The 23,153-nt window shown below is 30.0% G+C and overlaps 9 protein-coding genes and 1 long non-coding RNA gene across 13 annotated transcripts; 3 read left to right on the plus strand and 7 right to left on the minus strand.

Annotated features, from left to right (window-relative positions):
• Positions 1 to 13: 13 nt before the first annotated feature.
• Positions 14 to 1,717, plus strand: Snap29 (Synaptosomal-associated protein 29kDa). The gene is made up of 2 exons (XM_035863113.2): positions 14 to 644; positions 822 to 1,717. The coding sequence occupies exons 1-2, from the start codon at positions 378 to 380 to the stop codon at positions 1,344 to 1,346; spliced, it is 792 nt and encodes a 263-aa protein (XP_035719006.1). The 5' UTR covers positions 14 to 377; the 3' UTR covers positions 1,347 to 1,717.
• Positions 1,718 to 2,159: 442 nt separating this feature from the next.
• Positions 2,160 to 3,120, minus strand: LOC146872884 (uncharacterized). The gene is made up of 3 exons (XR_014982329.1): positions 2,989 to 3,120; positions 2,458 to 2,635; positions 2,160 to 2,369 (listed from the first exon to the last, which is right to left on the minus strand). It is a non-coding gene; the product is annotated as an uncharacterized LOC146872884 (long non-coding RNA).
• A 238-nt stretch (positions 3,121 to 3,358) lies between these two features.
• LOC118440594 (uncharacterized) lies at positions 3,359 to 4,446 on the minus strand. Of its 2 annotated transcripts, none has more exons than XM_085658200.1 (4): positions 4,312 to 4,446; positions 3,990 to 4,179; positions 3,686 to 3,900; positions 3,359 to 3,494 (listed from the first exon to the last, which is right to left on the minus strand). In XM_085658200.1, exons 1-4 carry the CDS (start codon positions 4,324 to 4,326, stop codon positions 3,378 to 3,380), a joined length of 537 nt encoding a protein of 178 aa, XP_085514326.1. In that variant the 5' UTR covers positions 4,327 to 4,446; the 3' UTR covers positions 3,359 to 3,377. The 2 variants fall into 2 exon arrangements, with proteins under 2 accessions (XP_085514326.1, XP_035719759.2); XM_035863866.2 differs by having other exon boundaries at positions 3,378 to 3,536.
• A 1,131-nt stretch (positions 4,447 to 5,577) lies between these two features.
• On the minus strand, positions 5,578 to 7,244 carry LOC146872885 (alpha-tocopherol transfer protein-like). Its single transcript, XM_085658305.1, has 3 exons — positions 6,488 to 7,244; positions 6,046 to 6,409; positions 5,578 to 5,926 (listed from the first exon to the last, which is right to left on the minus strand). Exons 1-3 carry the CDS (start codon positions 6,769 to 6,771, stop codon positions 5,669 to 5,671), a joined length of 906 nt encoding a protein of 301 aa, XP_085514431.1. The 5' UTR covers positions 6,772 to 7,244; the 3' UTR covers positions 5,578 to 5,668.
• Positions 7,245 to 7,753: 509 nt separating this feature from the next.
• On the minus strand, positions 7,754 to 9,620 carry LOC118440591 (alpha-tocopherol transfer protein-like). Its single transcript, XM_035863860.2, has 3 exons — positions 9,132 to 9,620; positions 8,630 to 8,993; positions 7,754 to 8,193 (listed from the first exon to the last, which is right to left on the minus strand). Exons 1-3 carry the CDS (start codon positions 9,410 to 9,412, stop codon positions 7,939 to 7,941), a joined length of 900 nt encoding a protein of 299 aa, XP_035719753.1. The 5' UTR covers positions 9,413 to 9,620; the 3' UTR covers positions 7,754 to 7,938.
• A 454-nt stretch (positions 9,621 to 10,074) lies between these two features.
• On the minus strand, positions 10,075 to 11,491 carry LOC118440465 (alpha-tocopherol transfer protein-like). The gene is made up of 4 exons (XM_035863524.2): positions 11,382 to 11,491; positions 11,006 to 11,309; positions 10,547 to 10,910; positions 10,075 to 10,476 (listed from the first exon to the last, which is right to left on the minus strand). Exons 2-4 carry the CDS (start codon positions 11,296 to 11,298, stop codon positions 10,219 to 10,221), a joined length of 915 nt encoding a protein of 304 aa, XP_035719417.2. The 5' UTR covers positions 11,299 to 11,309; positions 11,382 to 11,491; the 3' UTR covers positions 10,075 to 10,218.
• A 1,084-nt stretch (positions 11,492 to 12,575) lies between these two features.
• Positions 12,576 to 13,524, plus strand: MED31 (mediator complex subunit 31). Its single transcript, XM_035863867.2, has 3 exons — positions 12,576 to 12,792; positions 12,868 to 12,957; positions 13,056 to 13,524. The coding sequence occupies exons 1-3, from the start codon at positions 12,726 to 12,728 to the stop codon at positions 13,367 to 13,369; spliced, it is 471 nt and encodes a 156-aa protein (XP_035719760.1). The 5' UTR covers positions 12,576 to 12,725; the 3' UTR covers positions 13,370 to 13,524.
• A 126-nt stretch (positions 13,525 to 13,650) lies between these two features.
• LOC118440587 (organic anion transporter 3) lies at positions 13,651 to 17,678 on the minus strand. 2 transcript variants are annotated; one of them, XM_035863847.2, is made up of 9 exons: positions 16,922 to 17,677; positions 16,227 to 16,556; positions 15,879 to 16,126; positions 15,421 to 15,710; positions 14,956 to 15,313; positions 14,620 to 14,861; positions 14,318 to 14,493; positions 13,966 to 14,236; positions 13,652 to 13,853 (listed from the first exon to the last, which is right to left on the minus strand). In XM_035863847.2, the coding sequence occupies exons 1-9, from the start codon at positions 17,078 to 17,080 to the stop codon at positions 13,837 to 13,839; spliced, it is 2,091 nt and encodes a 696-aa protein (XP_035719740.2). In that variant the 5' UTR covers positions 17,081 to 17,677; the 3' UTR covers positions 13,652 to 13,836. The 2 variants fall into 2 exon arrangements, with proteins under 2 accessions (XP_035719739.2, XP_035719740.2); XM_035863846.2 differs by having other exon boundaries at positions 13,651 to 14,236; positions 16,922 to 17,678.
• Positions 17,679 to 18,784: 1,106 nt separating this feature from the next.
• On the plus strand, positions 18,785 to 20,724 carry LOC118440596 (uncharacterized). The gene is made up of 3 exons (XM_035863868.2): positions 18,785 to 19,202; positions 19,293 to 20,248; positions 20,472 to 20,724. Exons 2-3 carry the CDS (start codon positions 20,201 to 20,203, stop codon positions 20,709 to 20,711), a joined length of 288 nt encoding a protein of 95 aa, XP_035719761.2. The 5' UTR covers positions 18,785 to 19,202; positions 19,293 to 20,200; the 3' UTR covers positions 20,712 to 20,724.
• A 503-nt stretch (positions 20,725 to 21,227) lies between these two features.
• slx1 (structure-specific endonuclease subunit SLX1) lies at positions 21,228 to 23,145 on the minus strand. 2 transcript variants are annotated; one of them, XM_035863862.2, is made up of 4 exons: positions 22,403 to 23,145; positions 22,260 to 22,338; positions 22,062 to 22,113; positions 21,228 to 21,828 (listed from the first exon to the last, which is right to left on the minus strand). In XM_035863862.2, the coding sequence occupies exons 1-4, from the start codon at positions 22,479 to 22,481 to the stop codon at positions 21,238 to 21,240; spliced, it is 801 nt and encodes a 266-aa protein (XP_035719755.1). In that variant the 5' UTR covers positions 22,482 to 23,145; the 3' UTR covers positions 21,228 to 21,237. The 2 variants fall into 2 exon arrangements, with proteins under 2 accessions (XP_035719755.1, XP_035719754.1); XM_035863861.2 differs by having other exon boundaries at positions 22,260 to 23,145.
• Positions 23,146 to 23,153: the final 8 nt, after the last annotated feature.

Here is a 23,153-nt window from a genome sequence, read left to right on the forward strand (position 1 = left end):
ATTATTCGCGCTATCTCGTGGAGATTTAATGAGTTAAAGTTTCGTAATAAGAAACTCTAAGAAAAAATTATTTACATTTTTGTATTATTCTTTCTGTGAAATATAATTTTTACAATTTTTAAAAAAGTTCGATTGTATTCGATTATGTGATATTAGCTAAGTTTATATAAATTTATCAAAAACTATAGAATCGAACGTATATTTTTCGAGTAGATTTTCATCTTACGTAGGTTAGTTTTGTAACAATAGGTAGGAGAACTGAATCTCATGAATCCGTGTGTATGTCAGTGTATTGTATGTGATAAGTAATTTAACCAAAGCTTTTCGAGGAACGAATTTCAAGATTATTTATCAGTTGCTATACGTTATTGTACAAAATGGCAGGACAACATTATTTGAGTGATACAAAGAATCCATTTTTTGAGTTAGAAGATGATGTAGACGACGAAACATTTTTAAAAAGTGCACCAAGGGCATCTGGCTCATCGTATAATTATGCTAATAATTTTGACAATGAACTTGAAGTTAAACGTCAACAGTTAATGCAACGTAGAAGAGAAATAGAAGAGCGTACTATTCATTCATCAGAGCGATCTATTTCTCTTTTAAGAGACTCTGAACAGATTGGTGCAGCTACAGCAGAGGTTTGTTTATCTAAATTATCATAATTTTAAAATAACAATTTAATGATCACAATATAATAAAAACTAACTAACAGATATAATTCACAAATTTGCTTGACTTAAATATTTTTATTAAATAAATAATTTTAAATATAAAACTATAAACCATATTGTAAAAATAAATTGATAAAATTTCAGGAATTAATTAGACAAAGAGAGCAATTAGAAAGGACAGAAAAGAGGTTGGATGATATTAACAGTACATTGAGATTTAGTCAAAAACACATTCAAGGTATAAAGAGTGTTTTTGGTAGTTTAAAAAATTACCTCAGTGGAAAATCGCTTGATACACCTGTACCATCTACTAAACTACCAGAATCTACAAGTTTTGGATCTACATCATCGCCAACTTTATCTAATTCCTTAGATCAAGTGCAAACTAATATGGTTAATAATCATCCATCGTTTAAACTTCAAGGTCTTGTAGATGACGATGAAGATCGAAAAACAAATTCATCTACAAATAATATAACAAAAGTTTTAGAAAAAAATTTAGATGAAATGAGTGGATCTTTAGCACGATTAAAAGGTTTAGCAATCGGACTTTCAGAAGAGATTGAGTCACAAAATGATTTAATTGACAATGTAAGAGATAAGGTGGAAATAACAGATATTACATTACAAAAACAGAATAAAGATCTTACATATTTACTAAAAAAGTAAATGTTAACAAAGAATATTTATTAACTCCTCTACGAGTATACATATACATACAGATATGGAACATGATTCAATATATTTGTTCTTGATATGTGCATATATACAGAAATTTAAACATGAAAAGTGTAGTAGATTTAGTGTTTATAATATAAATTTGCTTTTTAAGATTTATGAAACAATTGAACTATGTAAAAATAATGTGTAAGAGAATCGTGTAATGTTTTTTTACAATACTACATAAAAGTAAATTATGAAATAAGGTTTCTACAATGTTTAATTTTTCTCAAGTGTTCTTCAAAAAATCGAATTTTGAAATACTCAGAATATTTCTAAATTATATAAAAAAATTTTTAAACATTTATTAATATTTAAATAAAAAAATTAAAATATAGGATAAAATCATGTTAATTTTAATTGCAATATAGTATAAAAATTGTTATTTTACAATTGTATAAGGTGTGGTTAATGTAATTTTTTTTAATCCCTTTAAGTTAGATAGAGAAATATATTATTATTGTAAATAAGTAAAGAAAAAATTTTTCATGTTTATTACAGTATCATTTCATAAAATTCATACACATATGTATATTATATATGTATCATTGTTCTCTGAAATATAATTTCAATTTATATCAAAACATTCTATATTAATATTTACACGTATATATTAATACGTTTATTAATGCTTATAATCGAAATATTTCCTATATTACACTGTTCCTAATGTTATTCTGCCAATATTATTATTAAATAAATTCTATATCTGTTGATCTATATATTAAATATTTGGACTTATATTAAAATAAACTAAGATAATTGTGTTCATTAATTATTATTTTATTATTTAATTCTAATATTTTTAACAACTACAAGAAGCATTTTTGATTATGAAAGTAATGATTATAAAGTATTTATAATATCATTATATTTGTAAATTCGATTATCGGATACATGGTGCAATAATTTCGAACAAATACGTGATTTACCCCATTGGATTCATATTTGACACCATATCCGTCAAGGTATCTGTAATATATTCATGGATAAAATGGAAAACTATATTTAATTTAAAAAATGGAAAACTAAAATTAAAAAGATTAAATTAAAGTTTTACCCATTGCTTGTTGTGCAGTGCGCATTAAATTAGGTGTCATATTAGTCATAGCTCCTGTTGCACCACTAGTAGCATTTGTGCCTCCTCCTCCATTGTTTCCTCGACCTCCACGACAAGCGATGCTTTTAGATTTTGAAAAAGTATTGCTGGTATAATCGATGTTCCTACCTACAGTAATCTAAATAAATCGACATCATATGCTTAATAATTATTTATGATCATCAGACATTATATAGACGTGTATTGTTAAATTTATGTTTTCATATATAAGATTTCATGTTTCATTTTATTTATATCAATTTATTATTTTATTAATAGGAATTCATAGAAATACATGGTAAAATGTGGAATATAGTCAAATTAAACAAATAAACATATATATATATATATAACATTCTACGATATGATAAGGATACGCCCCATTTTTCGAGTGATTTCATATAGATAAATATACGCGAGAAATATATAATTATTAAATTACTAAAGTGTACTGCACAAACAAGAATTTCTTAAAATAATAAAAAATCATACCGTAATATAGAATATGGCAATAAGCAGTAACCAAAAACCGTAGAACTTCATCTTCCCGGAGATACAAACGGCGACAATTTTATTTTTTTCACACCTAGACTTTTATACCAATGCATAGTGTAATTATAGTATTTATCTTTTTTTTAATATATACAGTAACAGTTCCGGTACTCATAAAGAAAGATATTCATGTGTATGTGACTCACGTGTCCTTTTATGATTAATAACACATGTTATATATATAACAATTATAAAATCATCTATTGTCCGTTTTTTATCAAATTTGCATTGCACAAAAATTCTTGTTTTTAAATTCTAAAAGATTTTATACAGGTAAATTCATCTTATTGATACTATATCAACAATTTTTCTTTATTATTAGTAGTTTCTTAATATGTTTGATGTTCCTTAACGTCATTAACGATCGAAGTTGCTTCATATGCTGTACGCTCTGCTTCTCTTTGAGATGCGATAGCCGCGTGTTCTTCGGCAATCTTCTGGTAGAGCTGTAAATGTTTGTCCTTCGCTTTTAGTACACTAACAGAATCCTATAAAACCATGAAGATACATAAGATGCATAGATGCATAATCAGGTGAAAGAAAGGATATTGAATGATCTTGAAGATAATTCGCAGGCATTTTTTTGCTGAGATAGACTATTATGAATATAAATTATATTTTTAATAGAATTCATTACCTTTGGTACATTTATTGGTATATCGTGGGCATTAGCATCAGCTAATTTTTCATAAAGCTGTAAATGTCTTTCCTTCGCGAGTTTCACAGCTTCTGAATCAACAGGCTGTTTAAGCGTATCGTCGTAATTTATCAACGATGGATGAAATCCATTTTTATCAGCCACATATTCCACTCTTCGTACTTTGTATTTAGGATCGATGAACGAGTAAGATCCTAATAAGCAAATGTTATTATTGTTAGAAATGAACGAATTAATGATCGAATTAACTATAAAGAAGATATAAGGCCACGAGAACATTTACCATAAACGGTTCCGGAACCATCTCCAGATTCTTGATGAATTCGATCAACGTGTCCTGGATATCGTCCCGCTTTGTATTGAAAACTGTATGGTTGTGGAGGTGGTGGTAATGTGCTAGTAGTTGTCGTCGAATATTCTGATAAAATGTGTGAGACCTCTCCAAGACAGGAAGTCGATAAAACGAAGACAATCTAATTACAAAAAAAGAGAAATATTTACTTTTATTAATACATTTAAGAATTTTTCGTATTTTCCCCGCGCAAAATAGAAATATCAAACAAATGTTATAGATTAATTGATAAAGAAATGAATTAAACACTTACGATCAAACTCTTCATTTTTTTTAAATCGATAGCATGAAAAAAATTTTAAATAATATTTCTTATCTTAGAGAACAGACATATGACTGACTGAGAGGATCTTTTCCAGTGAAAGTAATATAAGAAACTAAAGGGGAGAAGGTGAAGGTAATATGTTTTAAGGTAGCTTCACACCATCAACTTGTTTATTTTATTTCATCGATGATTAAGTATGTTGCACACGAAGATGTTTCGATCGATGACGATAGAATGTTTTAAATTAACCTTTCTAAAATTCCTAGAAGATTTTTTTCGGAAAAGTATATAAGTATATACACAAATATTTCTCTTATTGTTAGACCAAATTCTCATTTCCTTGAAAATAGAAATACAAAAATTCTTCTTTAAAAAAATCAATTTTCTATATTATCTAATTCGATTATTAGAAAGTATATATCGATTATCAAATTTAATTGATATCAGTTTGCTTATATTTATTTTGCTATATGCGATTAAACATTTGCTAATGATAAAATTCATTTCTTTTGTATACATATTTTTTTTTTTTATAACAAATTAATACGAAGGATAGCCATGTTAGATAATGCGCGTGTTACGTTCAGAATGTCAATTTTTTTGCTTTTTCATTCTTGTCAAGGTCTATTGTTATTTTTTGCTGAAGAAAAAACAAGGTCTTGATTTTACTATATTTTTCTTGCACATATAAGTAAAACAATTTACTTATATTTACTAATATGTGAAATAATATATTTCATTTTTATATTTTACGTACGTAATATATGCTTGTAAAATGTTATATGTGTATGGCATGTTGAATAATTTATTATTATTATGCTTTATGGTAATTCGAATTTTTGTGGCCTTTTATATTTCTTTTTTTTTTGGTACGCATTTTTATATTTTTATTTTTCTATTATTAATAACGAAATAATTAACAATATGCATATATATATATATATGTATATATATATATATGTGTGTATATATATATATATATACACACATACACGCATACATACGTACGTATGTACACACATACACATACATATATACATATATATTTTTATTGCGTAATATAGCATATTATCGAGCGTAGTTATCTGCATTCTAACTTGCATTGATAACGTGTTATATCATAATTATATATGCAATTATTTACGAGTGGATGACGAGGAACAAATTTATAATTTTTTTTCTTGATAAAATTACATTTAATAATTATTATAATATGCATATATATGTATATATATATATATATATAGAAAGTACTATATTACTAATAACAAAATTTATTTATTTTTCTTTCTCTTTCTCAAATTACATTTGTTAAAACGTATGAATGGTTAATGAAAATTATTGTTCAATCGATTTCGAGCTTTTTGAAGCTTCCCTCGACACCAAATAAATCAGTTGCTGTTTTTCCTTTGCCAGGACGTAGAGATTCGTTAACGCGACAAATTCTTTCCTCTTCTTGAAACCAAGCACGATTGTCATCTAATTTTTTAATTTGAGCATCATTCAAGTCTTTCAAAGGGCCTGCTTGGCCACCCGATTCGTTTGGAAGTATTTCCAAGGGTATAAACTTAGCTAAAGTTTCCATGGTTGAATGCATGTGAAACTGTAAATAGATATATAAAAAGAATATGGAAGAAAATTAGAAAAGATTATAGATTAATCTGACTCTCTCTCTCTCTCTCTCTCTCTCTCTCTCTCTCTCTCTCTCTCTTTTATTCTTACCATGTCCATCAATTCTTTTTTCATGAAAGGCTTCATCATGTTAAGAATAACATCCATAACCGGCGAGGTGTTCATAAAATGGAAACCTTTAAGACGTACGGGTAAAGCTTCTTGCAAATAGTAAAGGAATTTCTTTAATCCCATAGGATTTAAACGACCTACATGACCGAACGCAACATTCTTTGTATCAAATAGGATCACATGACCTTTGGATGTACCCTCTTCGTGAAGCCAGAGATCAATTACCATGTTAAGGTACTTCATACCATCGTTATAAACATAATGCGACGGTTCGATGTCTATCAATCTACCATAAATGATTTTGTAACCATCATTGGTAGTCTTATCCAAGACCAGATTCGATCTAAATATAAAAATTAAACTTTATCAGATTGAGATTAATTATTGAGCTTTATAAATGCACAAAATAAAAGACACTTACACCGTTTGAAACGCTTTACGAAGGTCCTTAGAACTGATAGGATCTCTATTAGAAAAGAACTCTGGCACGTGAGTTCGTATTGTGTAATAAGTGTCGATGGTATTTTTCGTTGGTTCCATACGATAATAATTACTGTGTAGAAAAAGAGCTATCTCGCTGTCAGATATTTTTGGTAAATGGGGTTGTTTTTGACACCACTCTTTCAACGCTCGTACATCGTCTTCCTTCAATTCCGGATTTTTCTTTAATTCCTCCTCAAATGAGATTCCACCTTGTAGCGTCATATTCTAACACGTCTTTATTATAATTCAATTTTGGATTAATCTTCTTCGTTTTGTTTTATATTATCTTTTTTTATTTTTTTATATTTTTTTTCGTTCTTACGAATTCAAAAGAAACACAAAGGATCTTTGGAAATGATTATTTTTTTTCTTTTTAACTTGTCGTTCAAACGTAAAGACTGCAGAAAAAATTTGTTTGTTAAAGCTTTGCTCTGGCCTCTTGACGAACACAAATTAGACTAAAGAATTCAAGCGCAGTTACTGTCTTCGAGCAATGACGAGCGAGTAACGTATGATCGACAATTGCATGACACTTTGACTTTAGTCTATATATATGAATTCATGATCAGGCGAATTAGCAAATGATTTGAAGACATTTTTCAATGTATGGTAAAACTTCGATAGGCCAGATGAGAAAATGTATTATTATGAATCCATTGTTCTCGATGTCTTTTCTTTTCACCGGTTTTCATGGACAAGAAACAGAAAGAAACCAAAGATAATTGTGAGATTATTAATTAATAACAGAGAACACATCTCGTCTAATATTTAAATATGAGTATATATATCGTTTTCTCAAATTCTTTTCTATGATTTAGTTTCAGGAACAATTTGATATAAATAACATGCTTTAATATTTAACGTAAATATATTTTTTTTCTTTTCGATTTATTATTAATCGATTTTGGTGTGTATTGCAACAAAGTGAAAAAAAATTATAACTCGGAATCTCTTTCTATCCTGTAATTATGTTATTGCGTGTTAGAGATTACTAGAAATAGGTATATCATCGAAGTACTGTGATGTAACAGTGGATTAATAAGTAAGAAACTCCACAAATAATTTTATTTCATATGATGACTTTCTTTTTATGAATTGTTAATACATAAATATTTTAATATATTTATATATTTACGACGATTGGAAAATTTATAATTAAATGGGAAAAAATATTAAAAATCTGGATACATTTTCATAATTCATATAACTTTAAAAGATAAAGAATTTTATTGATATATCATTACCATACGAAAACATGATAATAAATTTATATTCAATCCATAAATAATGAAGAAAAGAAACCTATTATTATAGCTCATTAGAATGAAAAATCGATCGACAATAAAATATACATATTCATTATTTTTTTTGTATAATTAATGATTTCATTTAATCGATATCAAGTTTCTTGAAGCTTCCTTCAACGCCGAAAATGTCATTGCTTAATTTAGACTTTCCAACTCGTAATGATTCATTCACTCGTTTCGTTATTTCATCTTCCAAAAACCACTCGCGATTTTCATCAAGCAATTTCGTTTGTTCGTTAACGAGATCTTTCAAATTACCACCTTTGCCACCTACCTCGTTGGGAAGTGCATCAACGGGTAAAAATTTTTCCAAACTTTTTAAATTTGAAAAGTGTATCTAAATAGAAATTATAATGATAATTAGATTGTTAAATTCGAAAAATACCTCTCCACGCAGTGGCAGAATTATCCACGAACGAAAGAGACAATCACTTCGAGTTCCCACACAATAATATAAATTTATATTATATAATATCATTTAATATCTGATGACTGGTCTGTAATTTTTATATCTATATGTATACACACGCGCGTATATATTGCTACTATATGCGTATATATTGCCACTATAATCGAATTTGTGCAATCTATTTCTAACTTCGTCATTTGCATGATGAATGCACGTCAATGCAATGAACAATTGAAGCAAGAAAATATATACTGTATATAATTGATTTATTGTAATGGAGCCCCCCAAATTTATAATGACTCAAATCTCTTTAAGAATCAATCTGCTAATGATTCTACGGTAAAATTTTCTTTTTGAAACTCACCATCTCGTATAACTCTTTTTTCATAAAAGGCTTACACATATTTAGCAAAACTTCCATTGCCGGTGTAGAATTTATTATATGTATTTGTTTCAAACGAATGGGTGCTGCCTCTTGTATGAAGTATAGAAATTTTTTTAATCCCATAAGATTCATACGTCCTATGTGACCAAGCGATAAGTTCTGTACATCGCCAATATAAACTAGTCCGTTAGTTGGTCCTATCTTTATATAAGCCAATTCTGCTACCATGAAAAAATATTTTACGCTTTCACAGAAGATATAATGAGATGGTTCAGGATCCATTATATTTCCAAATATTATTTGATATCCTTCATTGGTCATTTTCTTTAATGGGATGTGAGATCTGTTCGTAGAATGAAAGAAATATATTATGTTAAATTTGTTGTTCTCTCTCTCTTTCTCTCTCTTGAGTTTTATTTGTTACAATTATTTATCGATTTTAAATATTTAAAACATTGTATAAAATTATATTTGAACTTACGTGACACTGAATTGTGTACGAATATCTTTCAAGAATGGGTCTCTATTGCTAAAAAATTCAGGCACGTGAGTTCTGATAGTATAAAAGTTTTCGATCGTGGTTTTAGTTGGTTCTAACTGATAATAATTACTATTAAGGAATAATATCAGATAAATATCTTCTATTTTTGGTAAATGTGGCTGTTTATCGAGCCATTCACGAATGATTTGTAAATCTGATTCTTTGAGATTAGGATTTTTATTAAATTCTTCTTTTAAAGAATATGTATTCGTAGGTAACATTGTTTTTACTTTCACTTCCGTTGGATTGATTTATTTTAAATGATGATTAAAAATCTTCTTTGTGCGTATGTTTGTCTCCGTATGTGTCCGTATGTATCTAATAAAACTCGATTAATACTGATAGCACAGACCGACACCTTTTGTTCGCTGGTTAGAGTCCAAACTACTTCGGAGCTTGTAAGGTTGTCGTTATATTTTGTTGACAATATCACTATATACTACATCATCAGAATATTTTCTCCTTGACCGGAACCGGTTTAATAGTGTTTAGTATTCATATATATATAGATGTTCATTATCTTACACAATTTTTTACTTATTTTGTAACAATAAGATCAAAGTATTAAGTAAGTAAGTGCATATTAAGTAAAAATTTCAGTATAATTTGTTAAAATTAATTCTCTTTAATCGAATCTTATTATTTCTACGAGATCGTCGATTTAATTGGTTTAATAACGCATCAAGATTCAAGGAAATGTTGCTAATATCTCATTATTAATGTAAGAGATGTACTTCATCTATTTAGATTGTTATGATAATTATAGCAAATTAAAACTAAGTGTAAGATATAGTTCTGGTCTTATAAAAAGCATGACATTCAATTTTTTGAGATTAAATTTTATTGAACATAGATGTAAGAAATTATGAAAGAATTAAATATAGGAGCATAATATATTTGTTTCTTTATTCGCCCTTATTTAAAATATTTCTATTGAAATAATTACAAATTTTAACGATTATATTATAAATCATTCTTAGTTTGGAATTAATCGAAACTATACATTCGAAATATTCATTTCATTATGTTAATCTATTTCAAGTTTCTTGAAGCTACCTTCAACTCCAAAGAGATCCGTGACATTTTTACTTTTACCAGGTCGCAAGGCTTCATTTACTCGACCACTAATTTCATCCTCCAGAAACCAAGATCGATGATTTTCGATCTTTTTTATATATTTTTCGTGTAAATCCTTAGTAAAACCTGCTTTGCCGCCTACATCAGTCGGTAATGCTTCTAATGGGATGAACTTAGCGACACTTTCCAATGTGGTGTGCACATGCAACTAAGAAAATAACAAAAAACAATTATTACTATCAGTAGAAATATAGAAATCTACTCAATAATAATCATACCACATCCATCAATTCTTTTTTCATGAAAGGCTTCATCATATTTAGAATGATATCCATCACTGCTGTCGTGTTCATAAAATGTAAACCTTTCAGACGAACAGGTAAAGCTTCTTGTAAATAATAAAGGAACTTTTTTAATCCCATAGGGCTCAATCTTCCTGCATGACCAAAACTTACACTTTCCATATCGATAAGAATTACATGACCTATTCCTGTACCTTCAGTATAGAACCAATAATCTATAACCATGCTGAAATATTTTATAGCGTCATTATAAACATAATGTGAAGGATCGGTATCGAGTAATTTAGCGAAAACTATTTTATGACCCTCTTTCGTTGTCATCTCCAATGGCATGTCTGCACTGTATATAAGAATTTTATTTAATTAATAATCGTTACAACTATTTTAAAATATAAGAATTAATTATCTAAGAAATTTTTTACAATGATCACTTACACAACTTTCATTATTTGTCGAAGTGATTTTGATCCAAGCGGATCTCTATTAGAAAAGAATTCAGGAACGTGAGTTCGTACGGTATAGAAGGCATCTATCGTAGTTTTAGTCGGCTCCAATCGATAATAATTGCTATGTAAAAATAATGTCAATTCACTATCGGTGATTTTTGGTAAATGAGGTTGCTTCTTGCACCATTCTTTCAATATTTCTATATCCGATTCTTTTAATTCAGGATTTTTTCGCAATTCTTCCTCGTAACTGATTCTTGGTATTATACTCATTTTGTTCATAAATGAAAGTTCTACAACAAAGAACAAAGTACAATCACTCTTCTTTTACGTTTCCTCTAATTTAAATAACACTTGATATATACCTATTGTGGTTGGTTTTATTACAGACGAGTTAAACCATTCGATGTTATAACATGAATGAGCTTGCTAACAAGGAGACTAACAGTTTTTATTTAAAACTACCTACCAGTAACTAAAACAAAAAAAATACGTGATAGTATGTGATTAAATCATAGCATGTATTAAATCATAAATACATATCTTTTCGTTTTTGACATAAAAATTATATATTCCATGATACAAACGTAATAAAATATTTTCTATCTTTCTTCTTATTCAAACGAATTTACATTTATTATTGTCAAGTGTACAATAATGTATTCTTACATACAATTACTAGAAAAAATGTAATATTTTTATTATCTTTTATTATTTTTCACTTGCGCTTTTAATTTTATCGGCTTCCACATAGTAGTGATACATGTCTTAATAATTGTTCATCATCTCGATTTTATAATAATGAATACAAGTGTAATTCTTAACCGATTTTAATGAATAAGATCTCATTTTAAAGATGAAGATTTTATGGAGGATCTGATTTTTCAAATTTTTGAAAAAGCTTTATTTTCTCTGGAAAATATTGCGTGAAAAGTGATGTTTATTCGACGATAGTTTATGCATAAAAATAAATAGTTTTTACAAAATTCGTAAAAACTATATCTTCGTTTAAATCTTCATGTTTAAAATGAGACCTTGTTCATTAAAATTGTCAATAAATTAATAATAAGAATAATGTTAAGAAGAAGAAGTAGAAGAAGAAATACGTATGTACTTATGTAAAATAATATTTGATATATATATATATATATATATATATATGAGAGAGATTATTCACTAATTATTATTTTTTACAAAATATTCGCTAAAATCTTGTTTTTTGTTGTGAATTTATATATTAGTTATTATATGTATCAATTATATTTATTATTCACCATGCATTTAAAATAAATTATATACGTCCGCCTATTGTTGTATGTTATCTACTGCAGATCACTTTGTGCGGATCATTGCTGATGTTATCTATTGATAAACACAAAAAAAAATATAAATATGAGAGATTGAAAAGTTTGATGAGTTTGCAGTCTATCCTACTTTACCTAACAAGTTTATATACCGATACAGTCGCTTGATGGATACAGTATTCCCCGTTTATGTTTGTAATTCATATTTTGTCCATATCTGTCGCTGAAGTCACATATGGTTCGAGTGAAAGGTGATGAACAATCTTAACAGTTGTGTTCGCCGGAGTGATTTATAAAGAGCGTTCTTCCTTTGTGACAATTTTTGTATTTCTTTTTTCCTTATTTGATGGTTAATATTTTCATGTCACGATAAAAAATTATCGAAACGTGGAAGGTTAACGTACTATGAACCGTCTGGATGATCCTCCAGGTCTCATGAAAGGCAGAAAACCATCTTTTATCGGAATGAACGGTATGTATGTTTTACTATTAATAACAAAATCTTTGTTAACGATTTTAAACTTTTAATCAATAATATTTTTTAAAGGAGGTACGGAAACAGACGACCAACAGCGTCTAAGGTTCCAAGTTGAACTGGAATTCGTTCAGTGTCTTGCAAATCCAAATTATCTAAACTGTATGTAAAATTTTATATTGGAGATATATTTTTATAGGTTATAAATATCTAATAAGATTGTGTGTAACTTTTTTTTTATGCTTATTTAACTTTTGTAGTTTTAGCACAACGTGGTTATTTTAAGGATACTACATTTATAAACTACCTCAAGTATCTTCTCTATTGGAAAGAGCCAGAATATGCTAAATATTTGAGATACCCTATGTGTTTGTACTTCTTAGACTTATTGCAATACGAACACTTTAGAAGAGAAGTCGTCAACTCACAATGCACCAAGTTTATAGACGATCAACAGATTTTACTTTGGCAACATTATACCAGACGTAGGACAAGACTTTTACAGACTGCAGCGGAGCAGACCCAACATGTCAATCCACAAAATAATGGTATTGTACAACCTAAAGTTCCTTGAAAGAGAGCCATGACTGGTAATAAGAAAACTTAACAATATACATTTTAGAAGATATGACTTAGAAATATTTCTTTGTATTGTAATTTCTTTTATGGACTGTTTTGTTAATCATGTTGCCAAACTGTGATATATTTCGAATAAAATACTTATCTGCATTTAATAGATCAATTATATATTTTCATACTTCAATTAATATAATTTTAACTTTATTTCAAAAATGTTGTGTGTATGCCACGTACAAAACAATATTTTACATAGCAAATCAGTTTTTCTTCTTCAGTCTCATTACGATATTTAATGTTGGAAGTGTTAGTTCCAAGAATGAATTTTTATAAATGAAAATAGAAGTATATACAATAAATGATAAAGTTTCTAAATTGTTCTTACGAATCTAAGGTAATAAATACATAAGCCGCTGACAAATATAACTTACATTTCTAGTGGAAAGCACATTTTACACATTTACATCAGAGTGGTCGTGAACCTGGATTAAAATTGAAAAAAGAAACAAAAAACACACATTTTCACTCAAGAAAATTTCAACTAATCACGCGAACAATCCGCGTTTTTATTTTCGGAAAAATTAACTAATATACCGTTTCCGGCGTCCACCCAATCCTCCGAGAAAAGTTTCTCTCTTAGTATTTCTCTTTCCGTAAGATCGTCTTTTGCAATATTTTTATCCTCATTAACAATTTCTTCATCGTTTTTTTGATCCCTTCTTTTAACAAACATCTGTTCAATATCTTCTATTGTATCAGGTAGAATCTTATTCAATGTTTCTGGCAAAATGATTGCTAATATACCAGAAATAAAAGACAGCACACCAACAATCGCTAATGGTATGCTAATTGTCACGTATTTTCCCTGAATAGAAAAAATTGTAATTATTGATTTACTTAATTATTGAAAAATAAATAATTTCAATTGCTGATATTACTAACGTACCGATGATAACACTTGTGGTATACTTAAAGAACCGATTTCACCAAAAATTGTGCATAAACCTAAACAGGTTCCTCTTACAACAGTTGGAAATAGTTCAACAGCATAGAGATATGTTATAGCAATAGTGCTTATTACACTTACTCTACCGAAAAGCAATACTATAGTCTTCACGAGATCTATTATAAGCGGAAAAAAAACATAATGTGAACAATTAATTTTAACAACGAATAATGAACTTAACAATCGACTTTAAACTTTAATTTGAACTTAAAATTTAAATTAATAAATTGTTTGTAAATCACCTTTCCAGGCTAAAGAAGAATCTATCAAAATAATTAGAATAGATAATATGATTAATATTACGCCAGTTGTAGACTGATATATGCTCAGAGGTATTCGTCTTCCATATCTGGATAATACGAAATATATAAACGTATAAGTAGCAATTTCTAAGGCTCCTCCTAAAGCAAAAGTCACGTGTCTATTTACGTTAAAATTTGGTAAAAGCGATGCTAAAAGATAACACGCTATGGAGGATGAAAACCTTGAAGAGAAAACAAAACGATCCAAATATAATAGTTTTAAAACGAATTTCTAAAGTTAAACGTTTATTATCTTATAATATTTTCAAATCATACCACTGAAGAACCATCACAAGACTATACTTTCTTGTCAATGATCGTTTGAATAATTTTTGTAAAGTTTTACTTTTTATTCTTTTTGATTCTTGTTCAAAATTTTCGGCCATTTTTATTTCATTATCATTTGCTTCTTGGAGCTTCCTTGGATTTCTAAGAACAACAATTTCCTCATCTATTTTCGAAGATACTTTTTGATCGTAGACGGATTGAGAACTTCTCTTAGATCTCCGATTATTGGTCGAACAGGATGGTGGATTTTTTATTTCGTTTTCTACGTCATTTTCCTTTCGTAATTCGACGTTCGTCAATGAAAGTCGTTTCGTGGGTGCTTGAATGATTACAGTAGAACTTCTAGCTAAAGTAGGATCAAGAAAAGAAATTTTATTAATTATTTTTATCTAATAATATTGAAATTAATTAGCCTATTAAAATAAAAATACTTTGATTCTTTAATCCTCATACATTGCTCTTTTTGCTGATTTGAATCCGGCGTATTCAGCAATTTCACCATCTCGTCTTGCGTCGTCACTTCAAGAGTTTTCGGTTTCTTTAAGTCGACACTAGAAACACGTGATTTTCTTTCCGGTTTCACCGGCGTCGGATTTTCTTTAGCAACAGGCTCAGATTCTATAACCTTCTCTCTGCGTATTCTCATACAACACCCGTTATATTTCGCGATTCTTTCCAACGCCATATCGGCTTCCGTTAATTTATTTTTAGCTAGTAGCCATCGCGGGGATTCGGGTATTATCCTGCACGATAAAAATTTCGATCAAACAAATTTTAATAGAAGAAGAATAATATTGTGATATTAAAGTAATTTCCAAAATAAATTTTCAAAGATATATGTGTATGTCTCAGATTATTTTTATAATCATTGTGATTGAAAAACGATTATTAAGATAGATTAGACCATATACCAGATGTATAGTACTGTTATCGCTGTGGGTACAGAAACAGCAAGCTGCAAAATTCTCCAGTCTGGTATAAAATAACTTAGTATCGCTAGGAGTATCAAGCCGATAGCCCAAGCGATTTGCATGATCATAGCGACGAGAGTTCGCGATTTACTGGGAAACAATTCCAGAGATAATATGTATGTTGAGTTTTGTAAGCCTTGTACGAAGATACCTTGAAGGCCACGAAGTGCCAAAAATGTAGGATAGTTCTGTTATCGAATTAAATAAATAACGATCAAAACATCTAACGATACATAATATTTAGACAATTAAGAATCATAGTTTTTCTTTTTCATTTGATCTTTTTACCTGTACGATGTACAATGCAACAGCCATTGTACCTTGTGTGTAAAGACAAATCGCTTGAACTGGTAGTCTTCCAATTCGATCAGCCAAAATTCCAGCAATCGAAGCACCGATCAAAGCACCAAGATAATAGATTGCCGACGCTAGATACGTCAGATATTTTCTTTCACATATCAAGATCCACTCGGTGACAACGCTATTCTCACCGGGTTCGATCGCGAATCGATAATCACCAGAACAGGAGTTCATCTCGAGTTCGGTGCTCGAGTTAGATTCGATCGTCCAATTGTTTTGGATTTGACAGCCATAAATTCTGCTCGTTGTATTTCTTGGCTGGAATAACATTTGGTATTGTTTATAGATCTATTGTTTATAGATTTGGTATTGGTTATAGATGTAAATAAATAAATAAACTATTATTAAGAAAAATATCACTTGATTATAGTCACATGACATTTTTAATAAGTCAATTCTTAGCAACGTGAAAGGGTGCTTCACCTTTCACCATTTATCAGCATACTTTCATAGAAAAATTGGATCTAAGCCAAGGACTAATGAGTTGTACGAGCTGTTTCTATATAACACTCGACGCGACTCGGGCCAAGCCGCGTAAACATTTTTTATGTATGGCGAATAGCATGTTTGAACAGGGAAAAAAAAATTCAAAATATATACATAAAACAAAATATGATTATTACCTGACAATAAAATTTCGGTGTGTAATTGTGAAAAGCCGGTAGGGCGTGATTCATAGATACGATGATGTAATTTATGCAAAATATTAATACAAGAAGCATCTGAAAACAACCGACTTTCACCGTTTCCGCGTCCATTCTTTTTCCATTGTTTGTCTTCATCTTCACGAATGAGAATTATTCCTGTCTATATTCGACAAATTTCAATTATATGTCTGCTTCAATATTTATCTTGTTTGACGAACAATTATTCGTTTGATTTCTTCTTCTATTAAAAAAAAACTCGTACACCAATCTCTTCTCTCGCACCGTCACAAAATTGTTAAAAAATTCACATTTCGATTAGGTACTCTCAAAATTATAAAACAATGTTCTTTATCAACTATTTAATCGCATCCCTCTTGTTTCTCATATCCATTTGTATTAGAATAATATATAAAATTGTTCGAAGATGAAAAAATCAAACCGAAAAATATATAAATTTGGGTCTTGATCGTTTGAAATGAAAAACGAGCTTCGAAACTTCGAGCATGCGCGGAACGGAGTGTCATCCGTGAGGGTGCAGCACGCACTGCCGACGAGAGGATCGCCAAGAGTCTTCTCTCTCTTTTTCTCTTTCTCTCTTTCTCTCTCTCTCTCTCTCTTTTTCCTTTCTCCCCCTTCTTCTTTTCCTCTCTCTTGAAGGATAGTGCCGAGAAAGAGGAACATGCTCCGATTGGTGCTGACTCGTAGAAGGATAGAAACGCGTGTCATTGTTTCTTCCGAGCTGCCAGCCCTCTTATCGGCTCCTTTCGTTACAAGAAATCGATATTCTGTCAATAATAATCGATTTAAATATACTCGAATGGTGCTATTGCTTTTTTTCACGATGTACCATTCATTTTCTTTTTGCTTTTTTCTTTTCTTTTTTTTTTTTTTTTTTTCTTTATTTTAAGAAACACGATCACTACAATTCCATTGTAAGAAAATATCAGAACATATTAAAGAACAATATCAACAACTTGAAAGATTAGAAATTGATTAAATTCTTTTGTTTAATTCACGTAGGATTTATATGAATTATCCTAACAATTGATAGAAATAATAAATTTTTATGTAAACCCGATATTAACAAAATATCCAATTATTAGATGAACTAACATGATCAATAAGTATCACTGCGATACTTTAAACGTTGTACCGCCGCGCACATCACTGCAATACGAAGTAAATGCGCTTGCGGAGTTCATAGACCCTGTCAGGACATTATCTAACTTACTGCAACTGCGCCTACACATATGTATACGAATCTATACAGGGTGTCCAGACTTTCATAGAAAGTTAAATGTTAGCAGACAAGTTCATTAATATTTATATTTCAATCAAAAAAAAAAAACAATTATCATCTTCTCTTTTGTTGGCTATTTTTAATACAGTTTACTTTCTATCTTGTATGTTGATATGAATGTTTAGCTTGAAAATAATCGATATCATTTTACATAAGAAAGATGAAAGATATGATAGATCTCTTACGGTTGAAGAAACCTTTCACGATTCACGCGAGAAGTCACGCGAAAATTCTACAACGTAGAATGGCATTTGGTTCGAATGGTATCGGATCAATATTCACAAGATGTATTTTCTCAAGTGTATGAGATTAGACAAACATATGGGTTAACATAGTAATACTTTTTTTACAATCACCAAACCGTAATTGTGACGTCTCTAAAAAGAAATTATCTCTTCAAAACATAAATTTTTTATAAACGTACTAACAACGATGCCAGATGATTCTGAATTTTTTTTAAATGAAACTGTGTTCCTTTGATCAAAAATAAATCGTAGAATTTAAAATCTCCTAGAAAATATAAATTGTACTTGGTTCTTCGAGAAGAGTGTCAATCTTGATCGATTCTGGACGTAGAGTCATCATCGTCGAACAGCTAGGTGTTTCCTTCTTTTCTGGAACTGTTTGCGTATTCTAGGACCGTCACGTCCGGTCCCAGTCGCATCCTGCCTTTCATTACGAACCTAATAGGAAGGGGCAGGGTACTCCTTACGCTTGAATCGGCCGGTAAATCCAAAGGGAACGTTGATACGTCTATCTCTTCGTCCTTCGACGGTTCTAACGAAGTGCGTCATTGTTGTCATTGTGTTGCTCTTTCGTGGACCGGCTCAGTCATCGTTCGTCCAATCGCGCTCGGAAGTTCGACACGTCGTTTAATTACCATTCAATTGAGCCACCCTCATCGTTTATTCATTCACAAACGATACTTAACCATCGTTGATGAGCTTAGCCATTCCGGTAGCCTGATAGCTGTCTTCTTTCACTAGTCTACTTGATCGAACGTACGTCGAGGTTCGTTCATTCTTAATTGGTCATACGATTTTCTAGGTAACCGGGACTACTGTTATACCAAGTTTGTACTATGGGGTCTCAGGCAAAGAGAAGACATGTTGAAAGATCTATAGATTACAAGATTTACTGTTTAGTCTTATCTTGCTCGAGAATTTATGTGGTCCAATATCTGATCAGTAAAAAACTATCATCGATTCAGGTCAAAACAAGGCTGGTACATTGTTATTTGTAATCAGCATGAGATCATCGAGTAATCTCTCTCATTCATGAAAAGAGGAAAAACAATGAACGAATCTTTCGTCGATATATTTTCAAAATTATTTCAAAGACTCGATCGATTACTTTTTGAAATATTTAAAATCATTTATCATCAATTAATTAACGATATCTTATTTTTACTATTTCTTTTTTTTTTTATCATAGAATTATTTTCAAAACATTCTTACAAAACCGGTTAAAGATCTTTTCTTGATTGCGTTTTGCCATCGTTCGAGTCTTCTGCTGATTCGTGACTAGTGCCCCAACCTTACACGCGTATCGTACAAAGAGGAGATGGCCTGGATGCCTTTTTTCGTCATGTACCGTTATTGTAGAAGAAGAACTTAGGTTCTGCGAACACGAAGCTAACGCTTATTTCTCTTCTGTCCCTTCACGAGTGCCTGATCGAAACGTTTTACCGAGGAGCTTTGAATTCATTACGAATGACATATCTTCGTTCTTTTAACGTGTTTGTATTTGTAAAAATTAATCGATTCCACTCAGTATAATTCGTTCGGTCTGCGAAATCGGTTCTTTCGTTTATAACGTATTCCTATTGCACGTGCTTCTCGAGTCAAGGACGAGAATCGACTTTGAACTACGTCAGGAACGTGTTGTGCTTCCTTTTTTTCTTCTTCTTCTATTTCTTATCATCGAAAGCGATTAACGTGAGCCAAATATAAAAAATGAAAGTGACAATGACGTTATCCGCTTTAATATTGATATGTTTGAGCGTAAGTAAAATTGCATATCATTTTGAAATTTCCATTTTCAATTCTATCAAATCAATTTTGTTGATTCATCGTGAAGTTGTTTATGTTATGACGTCAGGTTTCATTGATAATATCGTTCAATGAACCACGTTGATCAATTCGTACCATTGTTTCATTCAACAATATTGAGAAAGATTTGATAATGCATGTAAGAAGTCTGATTGTTTTTTATTATAATTTACAGATCGTTCAGATCGAATGTCGATCTAACAATAAGAAAACGAAGCAATTGTCGTTACAAAGTAAAGAAACCAATCCGGCAAATTTCATAAGATTGCTCGTGATGAGACTCGTTTTTGGTGTAGCAACGTCGATGGGATTAGGTGAAAATATTTCTGGTGTTCTTGGAGGAATATTTGTGCCTCCTGGCGCGGAAGATTATGCCGATTATGCTGACGATGATCTGATACCTGATCTATTCTAAGGATTATATGAATTTGAAATGATCTGCACTTTAACTGAAGATATATGTATAATACATTCTTTATTTAATTATTTATTTATTCACTTATCCGTTTCTTATTAATCAGTGGTATATATATATATATGTGTGTGTGTTTATGTGTGTGTATGTATTTTGTGATTAACATAGACTTGACAACGGCAAAAAAAATGATTGCTGTGACCTAAATGTTAGTTAACAATTATGGACAGCACGATATGTGCTGCTTCGTTTGATCACGTATAACAAAAGTACTAACGGTTCGCGCTACGCGCGTGCTAATTACATATTAAAGTAGTATTTATGTTATAACTTCATATATCTAGCACACTATGCGAGAAAATATATATTTATATCTTTCAATAGTGTTAATGATTCAGAGTCAGTTGTAGACCATTTTTTTTCTTATAATCTTAAAACATGATTTACTGTTATAAAATGACATAGTTATAAAACATGATTATGTTGCATAAAATGTAAATCTAAAGACCTAACAATTAATTAATAATTAATCTACGATATCTTCATCGCTACTGATTATAAGTGGAGAGTTATCAACATCACTTTGCAAGTCTTGATAACAACCTATCATCTTTCTTATCAAATCACCCCAAAGGACGTTGGTATTACAGGAAGGACATGTACCCTCGATCGGTAAGATTTGGTCGTCCTTACGAAAATGTTGTGCCAAACAAATTAAATGTGCTATCAGTCGACAACTCGGTTTTATACACGTAACAGATTCGTTTTTTTCGCTTATTAATCCGCAAATTGAGCAAAGGAGTACAGGAATATAATCTTCTTCCATCTGTGATTCGATGGCCTTCTCTTTTCTTGGACTTCTCTTAGTGACCTTTCGCGGTATGACTTTCCCGTAACATATCGGCATATGTAAAGGCGGTGAAAAGGAAGTGGAATAAGTTTGAGCGAAGTCATCGTCCAACCAACGAATTGTTAAAGGTAAACGACACCAGGGTCCAACTTTGAGCATTTCCGAGAGAACCATCAAATAAAATTCTATAGTTTTTTGGGTTGATTTTTTTTTCGATACATGCCTTAAACGTCGACTTACGTGAGGATGCTGCCATGCCCATTCGAACTAAGTAATAAATAAAAATATATTACAATTGAAATATATGACGTGGGCTAAAAGTACCTGTGATTTTAAAAATCAATTATTCTTTTTTGAGACTTTTTAGATTAATATCTTTCTTCTTTTCAAATTGTAAAACTATAAGCCTAAAAATGTATAGCTTTATTATGATTGTTATATACTTTATATAAATTATAATGAATAATAATTGTTTCAATTTTGTAGGATAATTTACTTACTCTCAATGCAGAAGTATTGTTAGGAAAGCCGTGAATAATTAACACCATGCTCCTAAAAAAAAATCTATCTTGCAAATCTTTTATGATAAATAATTAATCTTATGCGATATATATACTATACGTGATGTGTATATATATGTATTACTATTTCATGGAATAGTGATATATTGTATCCATATGTATATTGTATCCTATTACCATGGACCTCTTTTGCTAGTTTTCCATGCACCGCCATATTTTTTACCGGCATTATGTTGTTTAATTCTACGTCGTGGATCTACGGTATAACCTATATAAGTTCTGCCTTTGTACTTTGGATTCAAACAATATAATAAATATACTCCGTAAAAGTGCTCCACTATTTCTGCTTCTTCCATAATTTCTTCGTGCCATTGAATACAACGACTTATAAATATTCATTGATAAGATTCTACGAGTTATATTTTCACGTTGCACGTGCTGAGCATTAAATAATTTATTCACTATACTTTTTTAATTAAACGATATTATGTCTGCTTATAAACTCCGGCCTAGTATATAACCTGTTGTATAGATTTCAATTATATAGAGGTTAATTGAGTAACTTAAATCGATTGTATTATTTTTGTCGAAGCTACCATCTACCGGTACAATTAAGTACTTATACATTACACATTTACAGTATGATAAAACAGTTGACACATGCATATACATATAGTTGCATGCGTTATTTTTTTATATTATCATGTGCACATACATATATTTCTGAGGTTTTGATTATCGCTGTTAATTAATTTAAGGAAATACATTTTTAAATATTTTTTGAGTAAAATTTTCATAGGTTATAAATTGACTTAAGTAAAGAACAACATTTGTACCCTCCACAGTGTATTTGGTGACCTAAATTACAATGAAAACATTAGATAATAGTATAACATCGACGTACAAGTATGTTTTTCAATACATTTCTTAAATATCTATAGATTATATATAATTTTATAAGTAAATAACGTAATAATACGCTTCTGTAATACGGATTCATTTTCTAACAAACAACATTTAATATGATTTGTTTAGTTTATAATTCTTTTTACACACGTAGAATATTTTAAC

This window comes from Vespa mandarinia, chromosome 7 (genome assembly GCF_050613455.1).
Source record: "Vespa mandarinia isolate Hongniang chromosome 7, ASM5061345v1, whole genome shotgun sequence".
Lineage (NCBI taxonomy): Eukaryota > Metazoa > Arthropoda > Insecta > Hymenoptera > Vespidae > Vespa > Vespa mandarinia.